The 18,510-nt window shown below is 40.8% G+C and overlaps 1 protein-coding gene across 3 annotated transcripts in view; it reads left to right on the top strand.

Annotated features, from left to right (window-relative positions):
- Positions 1–18,510, top strand: part of ITGA7 (integrin subunit alpha 7) — a 270,988-nt gene that overhangs the window by 164,696 nt on the left and 87,782 nt on the right. For 2 of the 3 annotated variants that reach the window (XM_082248450.1, XM_082248452.1), the window contains exons 4-5: positions 6,655–6,910; positions 11,963–12,094. In XM_082248450.1, the coding sequence (XP_082104576.1) occupies positions 6,655–6,910; positions 11,963–12,094 (388 nt within the window). Of the gene's footprint in view, positions 1–6,654; positions 6,911–11,962; positions 12,095–13,437; positions 13,558–18,510 lie in introns of all 3 variants that reach the window. The other variant, XM_082248451.1, reaches the window with a different exon arrangement.

Here is an 18,510-nt window from a genome sequence, read left to right as displayed (position 1 = left end):
TGATCCTGCACCACTCCTGGAGTCCCTTAAAACTGGTGGACACCCGGTTGACTCCTTCACCGGTGTCCTCTGAAGTTTCCCGCTGGCTCGCGAGGTTTCGTGGCAACCTTTCCTGAGCTGGGACATACCCTTCTAACATGCCCAACTCCCCCGCAGTTGAAACAAGTTAACAATCTTACAGGCCGTGGCTCTGGATCTGTGCTGAGACTAACAGGTTCATCTGGCCTCTCCGATATACTCCCCTTGGGTAGAGTGGATACCTGACCAGTCAGGATGGACACCATTTCTATCAACTGAGACACTTGGGTCTTTAGGAGTTCAACTTGAGAGTCACCCTCTTCCACACTTATCACTCCAACCCGGGCAGTTGAGTCAAACTGCCGACTTTTCTTCTTGTTGTCCAACATGACCTCTTCCTCTCTGACCATTCGAATCAGGTCGGGGTATTCTAGAATGCCGCCATCTCGACGAGTTCGTAACAGTATGGCAATGGGATCTAAAGGTTGAGCCCCTTTCAGAACCTGTCGTGCACGAGTCTCATCTATTTTCCGGGGGTCTATTCCTTTCTTTAACAGAATCTGGTGGATAATCCTATCCAGACGTTTAATGAATTCGGACAACTTCTCCCCCTCTTCTTGATAACAGTGGTCCAACTGGTAGAGAAGTTCAGCCGCGTTCTCCGTCCGACCAAACACATCTTGCAGAATGTCCAAATAATCCTGTGCAGTGCAGTTCTTCTTGCTAAGCTTTAGATTACGTACAGCCTCTAATGCAGGTCCCCTTAAACTCTCTGTGATTCTCTGCTTCTTGTGCTGTTCTGGTACCTCCCATTCCTCCAAAGCCTGAGTGGCGGTATCTAACCACTCTTCGAACCCATCTTCTGCTGAAGGCACAGGCTGTTTCCCAGAGAATGTCCGGAGCTTCCTATATCCAGTCATCAGATAGCTCGAGGAGTCCCTACTACATTTTGCCACAATCTCCCCAAGAACAGCACACAGTTCTGAGCTAAAAGTCGACAAAGGTGATGACTCAGGATGCCCTTCTTGGACACCTTTTTCTTGGCTGGATACCCCAGGGGTGGTGGATGAGGGACCCGCAATAGGAACTCCTGGATGTATCAGGAAAAGTTCTGTTTGGTCAGTAGTTTTTACACTGTTTCCGTTGAAATAATCAGGGACCCCCTTCCTCCACTCACACAGTGCATACCTGTGTGGGACAGTGGTGTCAGTTTTCATGTCAATCACCCGGAATTTCCTGTCTGTGGATAGTGCCCTCAAAACAGGGAGGAGCTTTTCTTCAGTCCAGGCTTCTCCCTTGATTTCAACCACCAGGCCATTTTCCACTATGACATTCTCTTCCTTGCACCACTCAGCAGCAGCGACAGGATCCATTTCTGCGTGGGAGGGGATTCTATGGCTGAGAGGGTTGTGTTGCAGGACTGTAGAAATCCCGGACGAGCCCCCACGTGTAGCACCACCCCCGCAGGAGCTGCTGATTATATTATTGGGTCTACACCCTGCCTAACAACCCAATCAAATTGGCTCGATCCCTCCTCAGGCACAACTGACCCAGAATAGGACTGGACTATCAAATGGATACACAGATTGGAATACAATACTTCAATATGCAACAATAAGAATGACACAAATATTAATTTTCACAAAGTTTGCTGCTGCAGTGTTTTTCAGATCTTTTTGTCAGATGTTACTATGGTATACTGAAGTATAATTAAAGCATTTCATCAGTGTCAAAGGCTTTTATTGACAATTACATGCAGTTTATGCAAAGAGTCAATATTTGCAGTGTTGACCTTTCTTTTTCAAGACCTCTGCAATTCACCCTGGCATGCTGTCAATCAACTTCTGGGCCACATTCTGACTGATGGCAGCCATTCTTACATAATCAATGTAGCACCACCCCCGCAGGAGCTGCTGATTATATTATTGGGTCTACACCCTGCCTAACAACCCAATCAAATTGGCTCGATCCCTCCTCAGGCACAACTGACCCAGAATAGGACTGGACTATCAAATGGATACACAGATTGGAATACAATACTTCAATATGCAACAATACCTTGTTACCTTCTTGAATGGTAGTCCTTCTGGGTGACACAATGGAACAGCACACAGGATTGTAATTAACCAAACTTAGTTTACTATATATCAAATTGAATAGGGGAGATACAATACAATACAATACAAGTCCATAAAAGGTTATTTAAAACAGCTTTAAAAAGGATAAAAGAATACCCCCACACTCCTCCTTCTCTAAGGCTAGACACAGTACCAGATAGGTAGGCCTATCTGAGTCCCTCCCCCAGAGTTCTCTTCTTTCTTGTTGATCTTCGCTAGCAAGGTTATTGAATAGAGCTCATTTGTAATCCAAATTTAGGAATGAAGATCAAGAGAGAGAAAAACAACGAGCTGTTAGTTGTCACCGCAGGGTGTCTGCGTAACTGAGCAATAACTTCTGCAAAGGTAGATAAGCCTCTGGCGACTCCTTTTCAGACCTTATTGTTTGTCTATGAGTCTCCTGAGAGAGTATGCTGATAAACCCCGGGGTTTTATCACCTCCTGTTGCGCTACCGCTATCTGTAGATAAAACTATCTCTTCGGCAGATAAAGTCAGTTATTGGGCATGTGCCCTCTCACCAACAGAAGTTTCCCCTTCGCGCGCTTCCACTGCGGTCTCAGTCCTTTGGCTATGTGCCAGCCGCGCGAGGTCCTTCTGGCGGATGACTTCCGGTCTCTGCAAACAGCAGTATGACCTCCAGGAATGTGCCTCGTGCTTGAGATGGGACGGTTCCACGTCGTCCCTCCAGGCTAAGAGGCTTTGGCCCAATATCCAGCACCAGTCCTTCACTCTCGCTCGCTGGTTCCTCAGAGTCCAGCGCAGAAAAGCGCCCCCCTCGCACGCTTCTCTCTTCCTTTAAATAACTTCCCCCATAGTGCCGTGCGGTGCAGCCGTGCACCCTGGATCTTGCAAAGCAGCCTGGGAGATGTAGTTTCTTCATCTTGTGAAAAGGAAGTCACAGCCCGGGAAATTCCATGCAGCTACCACTAGAGGGAGCCTAGTTCCTTCCCACATATCAAACAGTGTCTTTAGGCATTTTTAACCCCGCTACATCAATAATTGGAGTTTGTCAGTAAGAGAGTTTTTTTTTTTTTTTTTTTGCTCACCCGCCTCTTGAGGATTGACCACAAGTTCCTAATGGGATTAAGGTCTGGGGAGTTTCCTGGCCATGGACCCAAAATTTTGATGTTTTGTTCCCCAAGCCACTTAGTTATCAATTTTGCCTTATGGCAAGGTGCTCCATCATGCTGGAAAGGCATTGTTCATCACCAAACTGTTCTTGGATGGCTGAGATAAGTTACTCTTGGAGGGTGTTTTTGTACCATTCTTTATTCATGGTTGTGTTCTTGGGCAAAATTGTGCGTGACCCACTCCCTTGGCTGAGAAGCAACCCAATATATGAATGGTCTCAGGATGTTTTACTGTTGGCATGACACAGAACTGATAGTAGTGCTCACCTTTTGTTCTCCGGACAAGGTTTTTTGTTCCGAATGCCCCAAACAATTGGAAAGAGGATTCATCAGAGAAAATGACTTTACCCCAGTCCTCAGCAGTCCAATCCCTGTATCTATTGCAGAATATCAGTCTGTCCCTGATGTTTTTCCTGGAGAGAAGTTGCTTTTTTTTGCCCTTCATAACACCAGGTTATCCTCCAAAAGTCTTTGCGTCACTGTGCATGCAGATGCACTCACACCTACCTGCTGCCATTCCTGAGCAAGCTCTGCACTGGTGGTGCCCTGATCTATCAGTTCAATCAACTGTAGGAGACAGACCTGGCGCTTGCTAGACTTTTTGGGCACCTCAAAGCCTTCTTCACTAATGCAGTGAAAAGTTTTTTTTATTGGATTAAGTTAATTTTCATGCCAAAGAGGGACTTTGCAGTTCATTGTAATTCGTCTGATCATTCTTCATAACATTGTGGAGTATATCCAAATTGCCATGAAAAAAACTGAGGCAGCAGACTTTGTGAAAATTAAAATTTGTGTAATTCTCAAAACCACCATGGCTCTATATACTGTATATGTATATATATATACACACACACACACACGCACACACACACACACACACACACACACACACACACACACAGGGCTTTTTTTCATCCTCAGTGAATGTAAAGAAAAAGGGGTTTGAATAAGCCCCTTTTTCTAGATGGGATGGTGACAGGCTAGTTTAAACTTTAAAGAAGCCACCTTAAGGGGTTTAGGTGGGCATAGCTGTTGCTAGGGCAGATTAGACAAGCAATGTTACGTTTGGTTAGAATAAGCCCCAATCGGAGTAAGAATTCCATGTAGCTAGGGAGTTTAGGCTGTTAACCAGTTTTGACCTGTTTCCTTCCCGCCTCCAGAGCCTGCCTGTGGGTTATTTAAGGGGGCTCAGTTTGAGAAGTTTTCACTCACCTCAGGAAAGAACTTCGTGTCAAGATACCAGCTTTCTGTTTCCCTCCCCCCCCCCCTCCCCTTTTGTTTGTCGCGGTCAGTTTTTGCTTGTATGGTCACCTATGCGTAGTGCAAAGGGGGACGATATTGGTGATATTGTTCTTTGTTACAAGATATTAATGTTGTGGATAATTCTTGGATGTTATTATATATTGGTTTGACTCCCCTGGCCCGACTCCCGCTGTGAATGAAAACAGCGGGAGCGCGCCTACAGGGGGAGGAGTCTACAGGTCTACGTCGCTGGACGATAACGAGCCACTGTGCCGCAGTAGAGGCACAGCGAGCGGGGGTAAAGTGGATAAAAGCTAACAGCATTAACATTTGTTTTTCTCACTTGTCTTGCTTATTTCAGGGTAGAAAAATAATCTATGTAAGCACAATAGCTGTATAGCTAAAATGTTAAGTTCCTCATAATAAAAGTGAATTGTGAAATCCTATACAGGGGTACACTGACTCATGCAGTGGTTGGGGTGTGTACAGTTTATTTTCTTTGGTAGCTTAGGGTTCCAGTTTAATTATGGAACAGTAATGAAGGACAGTCAACACTTTTTTTTTGGGTTTTCAAAAAGCTCTGCATTTTTTAGTATTGTTTCAACACAGCACGTGCGGTTACAAAATCACAAAGGATAATCCTCTTAATGATCTTTCACCCCATGGTGATATAAGTGTTTACAGTTACAGCAATATTTGCCAAATGCTGAAGATACTTTTAGCAAGAGTTATATTATATGGAAGGACATAATTCTATTCAGACAAGTATATTTTATCAGTGTTGTCCATGAAAGTAAAATACATTTTATGTTGTAGGTTTTTTAGTTGTTTTTTTATATTAACAGTTTTAAAATTTGCGTTGAAAGCTTGGTATTTTATAGTATTTGTTTTTATCAATTTTTTAAAAGCAGTGGATCATTCTTTCAGTCTCTCGCCCATTGAAGCCATCAGTTGAATATCCCTAAATCTGTTTGTAGCACCCTGCAGGGAGGTGGTAGGTTAATGTATAGTGGGCCTTGTCTGCTTAACAGCAAGGCTGTGATTTATTTGGCTAGGGTGTCATAGTTTCCAGGTCACAGGTCGTGAGTACTGAGGATTGCCCCTGGGGGTCTGCCTAGAGTTAGAAGGGGACCACTGCGGAAAAGGTTCTGGGATCCATAGTCAGCAAGTTACAAAGTGGGTACATAGTCAGTGGACTCTGAAGAGTTCGAGTTACAAAGGGGGTACATAGTCAGTGGACCCTGAAGAGTTCAAGTTACAAAGGGGGGCACCTGCAGCTGGGCCTTGGATGTATACAGGTGTCAGTGCCAGGACAGCTATACAGAAGTTCTACTTCATACTACCTCAAGCTGGCCAAAGCGGGGGACAGTATTCAGTGACTTATACAGCACAACAGTGTCAGGAGTTCTACAGTTTTCAGTCCTGAATCTTCTGGATTAAAAGTCGAGGATTCAACACTTCTGTGTTCTACAAAGTTTCTCAGCGTTAGTGGGCGCCGGTTGGCGTCAAGGAAGCGCCAACGGGCATTTTCAGGAGTAAAAGTCCCAAGTGTAATTAGTTCAAGCCTAAAGGAGTATCCCACTCATTCCCTTCTCCCATCCCCTTTAAATCAAATAAAAACCACAAAACAAAGATGCCGGAGTTGTCGCTGCTTCAGTTATCACACCCAGGGTCACAGCTCACATGGGCTGAAGAGACTACTGGTACTAATGGTAGACCCACATCAGGCCACAGGCCTGGAAATCTTGCTACATGTTGAACGCAGTTTAGAGCCTATTTTGCTAGAAGACAATCTACCTAAAAAAAAAACAAGGGCTGTATGTGTAATTCTGATCTATTGTTTATGAGAGCTTTTGACTGTCAATGATAACGGCACACTCAAGTCCAAACAGAAAATTAAATCAAACGCAAACTAAAACGCAAGGAGAACAGAACAATGCACACACTCAGGACCCTAGTTCTGCAATTATACTGTACTAACCACTGATCTATTGTACTTTTCATAGATATGTTTATTTTCTTTTTTTTTTTTTTTGATCACATTTTTTTTTTCTTTTTATTTATTACACATATTATTTATGGTTTTATAGCAATGTCTATTGAAAGAACGAGCAGGATTGATAGAATCCATTTTACTTTTTTTTAGACATGTGCTCACCTTTATGAGTCTCGGCAAAGAGTAAAACAGCCGTCAGAAACAAGAGATGTCATTGGTCGTTGCTTTGTTCTGAGTCAAGATCTGACTACCAGTGAAGAACTGGATGGAGGAGATTGGAAATTCTGCGAAGGTCGGCCTCAAGGACACGAGATGTTTGGGTTCTGCCAACAAGGAATGTCAGCTGGATTTACCTCAGATAATCATTACATCATGTTTGGGGCCCCTGGGACCTACAACTGGAAAGGTAACTATTATAATGGTATTTATCATTTCTCTGGAAGTCATATCTCATTTGGATATTCAGCTTTTTATAAGGGATGATTAAATACTAAAGCTGGTTATATCAGCCAGTGTCATTGGGTTTTCCTTTTTTTGAAGAGATAAAAAAGTGCTAAAACTTACATTTCATCGAGGCCTCGTTTACACTTAAAGTAGAATTCTGGGCTATACCTAACTACTCTTAAAAAATATCCCGTTCCTCCTCCTAACGCCTATTCTAACCACAAGAAACAGAAAAAAGAAGGGCCCAAACGCCTTAAATTGTTGAATAAAAACGCCCAAAAGCATACTCACAAACCTACATCATTACATAGTTACATAGTAGTTGAGGTTGAAAAAAGACAACAGTTCAAACAGTTCAACCTGTGCAGGTGTGTGTGGACATATTCATTTCCCATAACCCTGAATGTTGTGATCTTTGAGGTGCACAACCAAGAGTCTTTTAAAGTAGTTATATTCCCAGCAGTTACCAATTGTGGAACAGACTTCCACAATCTTATCGCCCTTACAGTAAAAAACCGCTTACGTAGCTTAAGGTTTAACCGCCTTTCCTCTAATCTCATTGTGTGGCCTCGTGTCCTCTTACACTCCTTGAGACTAAATAGGTGTTTTACTATGCTGAGATTACCATTGAGGTATTTTTAAATCGCTATCATGTCCCCTCTCAGGCGTCTCTTCACCAGGGAGAATAGATCAAGCGCTTGCAAACGCTCCTCAAAATTAAGGCCCTCCAATCCTAAAACGATAAAGCGCATGTCACATACAACTTCAGTATCGTGGATGACACATCCCTACAGTTGCAAAGCTGACACGTTTTGGGAGACAAGCTCCCTTCCTCAGAGCTAATCCAACATGCTGAGAGCACCATTGTAATATACTGTTGGTAAGCATAAACCCCTTCCCTCCACCGTCAACTGGGGAGAACTGTACGCAAACGTGGTCCATAGCAACAGACGAGTACCTTAAAAACAGAGCCCCGCCTCTCGACGTTACCCATGGCGAGCAGAACGTCGTGTTTCAAATATCGGATGCCCAGCTTAAGAATATAAAGAGTGGAGATAGCGTGCGTTCCAATCACTGGGCGCACGCTTCAAAATACAGCGAAGATGATTTGGATTAAAACAAGCACAGGAGCACTCGAATGGCTAAAAGTAAACAACATTCGTAATATTGTTGCTTTGGCAAGAAATTAACCAATTAAATGCACACATCTTATAATAATAATAATAATAATAACTAGGAAAAAAAGTTTGTCGAGACAAACTTTAAGTTGGCTTGAGAAAGCCTGACCAGAAAGTTTGAAAAGTTTAGAAAGTTTAGAAAGTTTGAAAAGTTTGAAAATGTGAAAAGTTTAAAAAGTTTAAAAAGATTTAAAAGTTTAAGAAGTTTAAAACATATTGCATTGCTAGCATTACAAGCAAGTGACTACCATCATTAGTATGATTAGCAAAGTTGCTAGCATGTTGCTAGCATGATTAGCAAGTGACTAGCATGTACTTAGCATGATTAGCAAGGTATCTAGCATGTCACTAGCATAATTAGCAAGTGACTAGCCATGTCGCTAGCATGATTAGCAAGTTACTAGCATTTCTCTAGCATGTTTCTAACATGATTATCATGCGGCTAACATGTTGCTAGCATGATTAGCATGTGACTAGCATGTTTCTAGCATGATTAGCATGTTGCTAGCATGCCGCTAGCATAATTAGCAAGTGACTAGCCATGTCGCTAGCATGATTATCAAAGTTACTAGCATGTTGATTGAGTCTAATGGGATTTGGAGCTTGGGTCATCTGAACATCCTGTCAATGAAAGTCTATGGGCATTTTTATGATTTTTTAATATTAATTTTTAAGAAAACCGTAACTCAAACCAGTCTGAAAAGATATAGCACACCGAGTCAGAACAGTATGAAGTTCTGACCCGAGTTTGGAGTATGTAGCTTGAACGGTCTAGGAGGAGTTAGTGTCCAAAAATTTTGCGGCCAGAAAAATAAGAAGAAGAAGAAGAAGAAGAAGAAGAAGTTTAAATAGGATTTCAGTAAGTTGGCTTTCTCAAGCCAACTTAATAATAATAATAATAACATGTTAGCTGCATATGTAGCAAGGTTTATAGCAACATGATTTAGGATCAAAAGACTCTCTTTTCCTTTGGTGTTCATAGACACAGGTCTCCCCATGACCACTTTTGTGTATAGTCCCGCCCAGTGTAGATGGTGGAGGGGAGGGGTTTATTCTTACCAACAGTATATAACAATGGTGCCCTCAGCATGTTGGATTAACTCTGAGGAAGGGAGCTTGTCTCCTGAAACACGTCAGTTTTACAAATGTAGAGATGTGTCATCCGCGATACTGGAGTTGTATATGACATGTGTTTTATCCTTGTATATTTGTGAGTTTGCTTTTGGCGTTTTCATTAACCATTTTAAGGTGTCTAAGGTAATGCTCTAGGTGTGTGCGCCCTCCTTTTTTCTGTTTATAGTATTTTGGATTTTTCTCGCTCAAGGAGAGCATTATCTCTATTATACCTTCTTCAACAGAGTGAACGATGAGGTCTGACAGTCTTTTGCCTATTCTAACCAACCTATCAGGCATAGGTGTGTGCAGCCTATTGCATTAGGGTGTGCACCCCAAAGCTAAAACGCACGTGTGTGTGTATATATATATATATATATATATATATATATATATATATATATATATATATATATACATATACACACACACACACTTTTAGAAATAAATGTAAACAAACATTTTAAAATCTATTGAAACATGAAAACATGGATGGTGTCAGTAGGGCACATCCATCACACCCTGTGCGCATGCTAATGCTGTCAGATAAGAAAGATCAGCATACTTACCTATTTCCAAGCTGCTCTGGTCAAGTCATGTTGTCTATCTTGTGTCAGCCAGCACCAGCTGCAGGAGAAAGAGTGCACAACAACGGATGGCAATGCCTGGGAGCAGTGATGTCACCTACAAGCTTGCTATAGCCCATCTGCGCTCTTTCTTCTCCCCAGCAGCTGTCTCTGGCTGACACAGGGGAGCGGGATCATGTTATGGGATCAGAGCAGCCTGAAAATAGGCAAGTATACAGATCCTGCTGATGTTGGGTATACACATATCGAAATTCCCCCAGTTTAGCAGGAACTGGACAAATTTTGATCCACATGTACCCCTGTTCAACAGTTGTCCTCTGCATCTGCGTGCAGACAGTCCCATTCATGTCAATTAGGATGCAGCGGCTGCACAGATACAGCTGTTTCTCCCAATATGACATCCATGTGGATGTAGGTGTATGTGGGTGCCCTGCGCCCACAGTCTGTGTCCCAATTGGCATGAATGGCACTGCCTGCATGCAGATGCACGAAACACCTGTGCATCCCAAACAGGCAAAGCATGGCCCTCACAAGGGTGTACACTGAAGTACGCCTGTGTAGACTAGGCTTTAATTAAATATTAAAGTTGATGTAAGCTACTAGATAACATCTAGTTTTCTAAAGCACAGACTATTATAAATTTTACCCCCAAAAATGTTTTTTTACATAAATTTTCTATCACAGTGCTGCTTATCTCCTGTAGCCTTTTTCAGTAACTTGTCTACATGCACCCGCTCCAGCTTGGGTGGCAGGACATTGCTTTGGACCAGTTTCCTGATAGTGACAATCGTGGACTATGCCTGTGAATTGTGTGTCTGCTAGGCCACATTTAGTCTACAGACTAAACCAAGGGTGCATGTGAAAAGGTGACAGCTACCTGAACAAAGGACCTTCATGGTAGGATTTCACAGTATTCTTTAAAAAAAAAATCTGCATATTTAAAAAGACTGAAAACAACTTTTGAAATAATGTCAACGTGTTTAAATGAGTGTTTAGTGATTAGATTTAGATCTTTCGTAAGACAAAGGTTCGCCTAAAGATGGAACCAAAGGCAAACAGCTAAAATATACCTATGCAACTATCTATCTAATATTTGAAGTTCAGTAGATGGCTAGACATCATCTACAGCTCTACATTTTCCAGTAATGTTGTACCTGATGATGCCTGATGAGTTACCCTTTCTGCTCTATCTAAAAAGACAACAGCATGGGCAGTTAGGAATGTGGGTGCAACCTTCTTTTTATAGTATACTTGGGGAAGCAGCCCTTTCTTAGAGATTGGCTTATTGCAATTATATGTTAAGAATTATGTGAGATATGAATAAAGTAGAATTTTTTAAATATGCATGTTTCTTTATAAATACATAACTAAATTAAATTTTTTTTTTCTACATGCCAGCAATTCTACTTCTATGAAAATTAGAACTGTTTTTTTTTATCAGATTGGACTGTTTGGCTTCTGAAGTGAGGCTACATTCACACCTGAGCGTAGCGTTTTTCGCGCGTTTTTTACCGCGATTTTACCGCGATTTTTGCGGCGTTTTTTACCGCGATTTTACCGCGATTTTTACCGCGATTTTTGTGCAGGCGTTTTCAGATTGAATAGAGATCAATGGAAAACGCCTGTAATCTGCCCAAAAAGAAGCTCATGTACTTTTTTGAGCGTTGGGCGTTTTGTATACAGCGTCAAAACGCTCAGATGTGAACAGGGGCCATTGAAATGAATAGGATTTGTCTTGTTGGGCGTTTTGAGAGCTGATCCTAGAGCAGAAAAACGCCCCAAAAACGCCCCAAAACGCCTAGATGTGAACGGAGCCTCAATGATGATCTGTTTATCCCATCTGTTTATAAACATGTATTACTGTAAGAACTATACTGGTAGGAATGTGTGGCTTTCATTGGTGTAGTCCGTTTCAAAATTTGCATACTGGTATATAAAATTTTACATAAATTAAAAGTACATTTTCCTATTTTTGAGGGTCTCCTGCAGTGCCACCTTAGTGCTGCTGCTGCTTCTTTATTTATCCTTTTTTCAGATACTCATTGTAGTCTTTGGTGTGTGTGCTTTCCATCCAAACAGGAATACTGTATATGTTTAAGACCTGAGCTTCCATCTCATGCTTACTTTGCCTCCCAGGTGAGCTGCGTGTGGAGCTCTTTAATCAGAGTGCTCTGGATATTGGTACTTACGATGACGGTCCATATGAAGTTGCTGGAGAAAACAGCCAGAAACCCGAACTGATCCCACTGCCATACAACAGCTATCTTGGTATGAGGTTGTGGCTGGTTGCCGAAGAGAGCCTGAAAGTGAAAGAGAACTGCCTCAGAATAATACTGACTGCTGCCCTATTAAGGCTAGCAATAATCATAAACTATACATAAATATATACAATTACTGCAGCAATATATAGAACATTACAGATCAGCATATGTCTCAATTTTTTTTAAATCATGAATACTTATTAAATTATAGTCATGGGCGTAACTATAGATCATGGTCCCATAGCATCATTTTGATGGCCTCTCAGGCAACCCATATTTGTGGCACCCAGTGGAGACTGGGCTGGGGGCATTCTCCCCAGGCCAGTAATATTATGATATGTTGTTGTGGGGGCCCTGTGTGGAGGCACTTCTCTTTAAGGAGATTAGTAAGGTAGAACCCTAATAGCTCCTCTTGCAGACTTGTTTCAGCATCTTGCAAAGGGAGGTCTTCCAGCTCCATGCGCTTTTGAGATGTCATGTGATCAAACAATGAGAGCGACAAAGGAAGATGTGAAAAGGTGTGCCACAGTAAACATATATTCTATAAGAACATCCATTTTTGCCATGCCCACCAATCATTGTGATACAATGATATGAATTTTATTTAGCCCACCTAAATTGGTACCTGTCATGGAAAAGCCTGTTGGTTGTTTGCCTCTCCCGGGCTAAAAGTTATTAGTTCTCTCCCAATGCAGAGGGAGGGCATGGTTTTAAATGTCTCCCTTATTAATTCATAAGGAGGGGAAAATAGAGGCCCATACATGCGATACAATTTCAATGCTGGGTTCAGTCTTATGCTCTAGCACCCCCCTTTAGCCAATCCTAGACGGAAGCTTTATTGTTATGGCTCTGTGAGCAGAACTTTCTAGTAAAGCTCATCTCATTGTCTCCTGTAGTAGATTCCCTATAGCAGAGTGGGGATTATGTACTTTTTAAATTGAAATTAGGAGTTTAGCTCTGGCTGTTCAATCAGGATTGGGTTTTGGGCAGATCTCCTCCTGGGGTCACAGAAAAATAGCCAAAGCAAGAGTGAATCCAGCCATATGCCTGCAAAAACTAAAAAAGTTTTTCTTAGCCTAAATCAGAAATACTTTTTGTAGTGCCTATTAAAATCGTGACGGGAAATGCTGCTGTAATGTATAATTTGCTCACTAATGGGAATCAAGTGAATATGACAATCAGAAGATTGCTAATGAGACAATATCTGCCAAAGTCTCTTTCTCGATCACACTCTCTTTCAGCTTCCTAAGCCACGACACACACTTCTTTTCTACTTTCTAACTCGTGTTCCCTTCTTTTTCTCTCTCCCCCTCTACCTGTCTTCCTGGGGGATTCATGATCATGGCACAGGAATCTTGTTTGTCACAAACATTGATAGTTCAAACCCGGATCAGCTGATCTATAGATCACCGGAGCACAAGGAAGAGGGATTCAGACTGGGCCCTGATGTGGCTCCCAATAGCTATTTAGGTTTGTAATTTGCATACGTGTGTGCGTGGGCCGGGTTCAGCTCCTTCCTCCTGCATGTTTCTGTCCCCCCATGAGTGCCTGTCTATGGCTCTGGTGACCTGCATTTTATTCGCTTTGCATGTGCTTTATGAGCACACATGAGCTGACGGTGATGTAGACATTTTTTTTCTTTATTTTGCATGATGTTTTGCTGTGTGTACATTTTCACATATCTGCTCTAAGCTATACAGTACTATGGCCTTTATTTAATAATATAGTACTAGGACAACAGTGCAAGGAAACCAAAGAAACTATTCAGAGATCAGCTTATGGCAGGTTACAGTAGGATGAAAGCTGAAACGTATTGGTTGGTAAGGTTAATAGCATGTTGTGGCCCTGTCACTATTTTACTAAATACACTTTAAAATGAAACATTTATTGCATTTTTTGATCGGAGTTAGAAAAGTGGAGGGATCTCATTATTTTTGGCTGTTGGTCATGGTACCTTGTCCCCATGCTCTATAAATAAAAAAAGTCAATGCATCACTCAAATGACACCCAAAAAGAACATTATTTGCAGTGAATACTGTATACCTTTTTTTGTGATAATGATATAGATCTCTACAATAATTACTATGACACAGTACAGAAAAGAATAAATACAAATGTGATAATAAATTAGCGGATAATTGGAATGAAATTCATTTAGCTAACCCTGATGCATTACATTTCACTATTTGCATATGCTTTGTGGTTCGCTATGCAGTGCATATGACATTTGAGCTACTTGCCATGTGACTTGTCAGAAATGAAATATGAACAAAGCACATCCTTCTATAATATGTACTTGTCTCAATTAAAAGCACTAAGAGTCATTTCTGTCTGCTGCTTTGTTCCTCTGCTATCAGCATGAATCACTTCTGACAAGTTTTCCTGACACAAAGAGAAAAATGGTGACAGGGGAGGGAGCTGCATCTAATTGACAGCCTCAGCTCTGTTCTTGTGTGCAGTGTGAAGGGGGTGACCTCTCCTCACTGAGCTCTGCAGAGTAAAACTTCAGCTTTCTACCCCCTTTTTTGTGAACTCTCAGCAAATCTTATAAATTCCACACTTTGAACGGATTTACAGAAGAAAAGACTGCAGATAGACAAATACAACTTATGTAGGAGGATTTGTTTAATCTCTGTGTATCACCTGAGGATAGTCCCTTCACTGGGTATATGTAAGGATTTACAACCACTTTAAGTTATACCTCTTGCCAGACATTGACCATGGGTATCTCTTGTATGTTTGCATTGATTCAATATTGTGCTTTTCAGGTTACTTTCTCCTGTTAGCTAGAGATATTCAATTGTTAGATATTTTTATAAACATATCAAAACGAAAATCCAAGTTTTAAAAATCCAAAATGAATTTATAGAGTTTGGTAGGGTTGAGTACCCCTAGAGGTTTCTATAGGTATTCAGGATCTCTTCCCACACCTGTCATGGCTGTAACAGGATGAGCTTTGCTCTTCAGGCAAGCCTGCAGTGTCATCACTTGATCATAATTCTCTATACAGAATATTTACTAGAGAGTGAAGTATTTATGAATGCCATATCACTCGCTCTGGTGCAGGGATCTCAAAACTACAGCCCTCCAGCTGTTGCAGAACTACACGTCCCATTAGGCATTGTAAAACTCTGACATTCACAGACATGACTAGGCCGGATAGAAACTGTAGTTCCTGAACAAATGGAGGGCCATAGTTTGGAGACCCCTGCTCTACAGAATTTTCAACAGGATTATATCCAGAGTGGTGGTAGAGAGCTGTAAACGTCCAGAAAGGGATTGATCCCTGTCCCATTTCACTGAAAATATAAAGATTTGTTATTGCTACAGCTATAAAATCATTACTATTAATCCAAAATATATGACCTAAGGATTGGTCTTCTCATTGTAGTAATACAGAGAAGCTCCCGTCTCCAAAGCTACCCTGTTCCCATTGATTTGGGCCCTCAGTTTAAATTTTCACCTGCAGTATTGCTTGGCAGATTGGTCTGACCATTTAGATAAAACAATGCTCTTTAAGTGCCATCAAATCTAAACTTCATACTCTGGCCTGCCAAGGATATCTTGACAATATTGGGTTATATGCCCCACCATTGTATACAAGAAGGTTGCAGGAAGCATCAATTACTTATTTCACTGCACAAAGGAGTCAGAACCAGGAAGCATCAATTACTTATTTCACTGCACAAAGGAGTCAGAACCAGCAAAAAACACATAATAGCCAAATATACTCAGTAGCCACTTTATTAGGTAAACCTTTATGGTATTTAAAAAGGGTTGCCCATAGACAACCAATATTGTGAATACCCAAGTGCTGAATTTAACATCTACATCACATAGCAGAAATGGAGATTTGTCACAGTAGATAACATTTTTCTAATCTTTACCCATCCTGTCTTGATAATACTGTACCCACCCTAGCCTAATTTTACTGCCCTGCACTGGGCTTACAGCAGTGGGATTCCTTCTGCATCCAACCCTTGTAAAGAGCGATTACCTATGTGGTTGTAGACATGTCATCTTGAACAATTCCCTCTCTATTCTCCAGTGACCACTCTTATTAGTAGAGTATTCAATCCTATAGATTGTAGAGTGTGAAAGGCCCAAGAGGCCAGCGGTTTCTAAGATTCTATAGCCTTCACCATCTGATACCAGGAATCATTCCACAGTCAAAGCCAATTAAGTTGTGTATCTTTCCCATTTTAATGTGTGGCTGAGCCTCTTGACAATGTATGCATGCTTTATACATATTGGCTTGTACCACCTGATATACCATTTGGCTATTTTTACAAACAGGCATACATAATAAAGTGACCGCTGAGTGTAGAGAAGAACTGTAATGCACATTCTCTTGAGAGACACCTGTTCATGCTGTGATATATGGTTACACAGAATACAAGAAAGAATGATACACTTTTCAGGGACTGCAGTTCTGCAGGGACACTGCCTGATTTAAGATGGGTGCATGGCATCTCAGTAGACACACACTATAAGGTACTATGCATTTCAGTGGAGTTGTTCCTTAATTCCATGTGAACTTAATTTGGTGCCGTAAACTTCAAAACGTCAAGTCTCTGAATATGTGATTGGACTACAGACTAAGAATTTGGTCCAGGAGTGTAATTACACTACAATAAAATGTACAAACCACCTGTGTCTGCTGTTTATAGCATGGGGGACAAGTTGAACTGGTAACGGCAGTGGTAAACCATGCACGAGACAGGGAAACCCAGAAACACTTTAAGCAGGTATATTCAGCAAGGCAGCAAATTGCTATTGCAGAGAGGCAACAGTAAAAATATCTGGCATAAACAAATAAAATGTCTGCTTGACCAAGCAACTAACTAGCTCAAGTAACAGGATGCCCGCTGCTAGGTTCCCCAAGACAAACAGGCAGCTTTTGTACCTTTTTAGTGCTCTGTCAGCATTCAGCTTTTCACCCAACAGCAGGCTGAGTCGCAAAGGCCTGTAGACAGCTGAGACTAATAATGAGGTCTGGCTGCCAGGTTAGATGTGGACCCAGGAATTCAGGTTTTATCCCACCCATAGTTCTACAAAGTCTCCAGACTCCAGGATCAAGAACAAGACTTCTGAGAAAACAGTAAATTAATTTTCTCTATATCAGTCATCAACCCTGGAGCTCCTCATCAAGCATAGTTGAAAAACCCAGTTGACAAATATACTCTGATGATAATATAATATAAGAAAATATTTATTTCATTACTCGTGAGTTTCACAGACTGGCATAAAGGCTGCAAGTTGCAATATAAATATAACTGTGCACATCGCTTCTGCTACATCTTGCTTTCCTTTACACTGAGTTGTTAATGCTGTTCAAATTGCATTGTTTTGCTGCTTCATTGATCATGCTGGTTGGCTGTGGCTATGTGAAATAACATCCTACATATGATTTAATAAGCATCATCCACCTTTACAATATATCTCTTGGATTTGCATTGTGTGATAGAAGTATCGATAGAATAACGTACATTTATTTTTTGGTAGGTAGAAAGCAAACATATATAGAATATACAGTTATAAGTCACAGAAGCTGTTCTGATAAATGTATTTTTTTAATGAAAATTAGTATGTTGTAATGTAGGCTGGTGCAGGGGTAAATTTAATAAATTGGGCCACAGTTTATTTAGTACAAGAACAACCTATGTTTTTCATATGCACAGTCATGATTTATACACCTTACCCATAAACAATTATTGGATCAATTCATGTTGCTATTTCACCATACCTTCCAGATTACAATTACACAGAAATAACTCCAAACCGTATATTTTTGTAGCCGAATTCCCAGATTGTCATATAAATGAATCTTCTGTTTAAAGAGTTTTAAAACAAACTATCCCTAATCTCTTTAGCTGCTTGTAATGCAAAGTAACCAATTCTCAAAAATCCTTAAAAATCACAACAAAGACTATAAAGTTCAGTTTTATTGGGTTTCTAATTACTTAGAAACAGCCGTTGTTTGTTTGCATTAGAGGGCTAACAGGCTACCAAAAATTCTGGTTCAACAGATAATAATAGAAAAAAAAAACTATTTTAGTACCTCTGTTGTGAACTTTTAAGACTAATTTCTCCACAATACCTATAACTAGAGAGGGGAATGAAGGCTTGTTTCAAAGTATTTCTAGGCAAAACTTTTTTTTTAGTTTCGGAAAGATGTAGACCTCCCAGTCAAGTTTTTATTTGCTGTTTGTGTCCCTATTGAGGATACTGACTATTATCACCAAGACAGGAAGTAAGGGGAAATCCAAAAATGTAGAATTGTACCCTAAAGAAATTAGAAAATGGAAAAGGAAGAAATATGGACTTTATTGGCACCGGTATTAAAAAAGTATATATTTTATTGAAAAAATCACAAAGAAGTATATTTGAAAAGAGACATGACAGAAATATACAAAAATTCAC

This window comes from Pelophylax lessonae (assembly GCF_965119305.1).
Source record: "Pelophylax lessonae genome assembly, chromosome: 2".
Taxonomy (NCBI): domain Eukaryota; kingdom Metazoa; phylum Chordata; class Amphibia; order Anura; family Ranidae; genus Pelophylax; species Pelophylax lessonae.
Note: the sequence above shows the minus strand (reverse complement) of the source record. Positions and strands in the feature narration are given on the sequence as shown.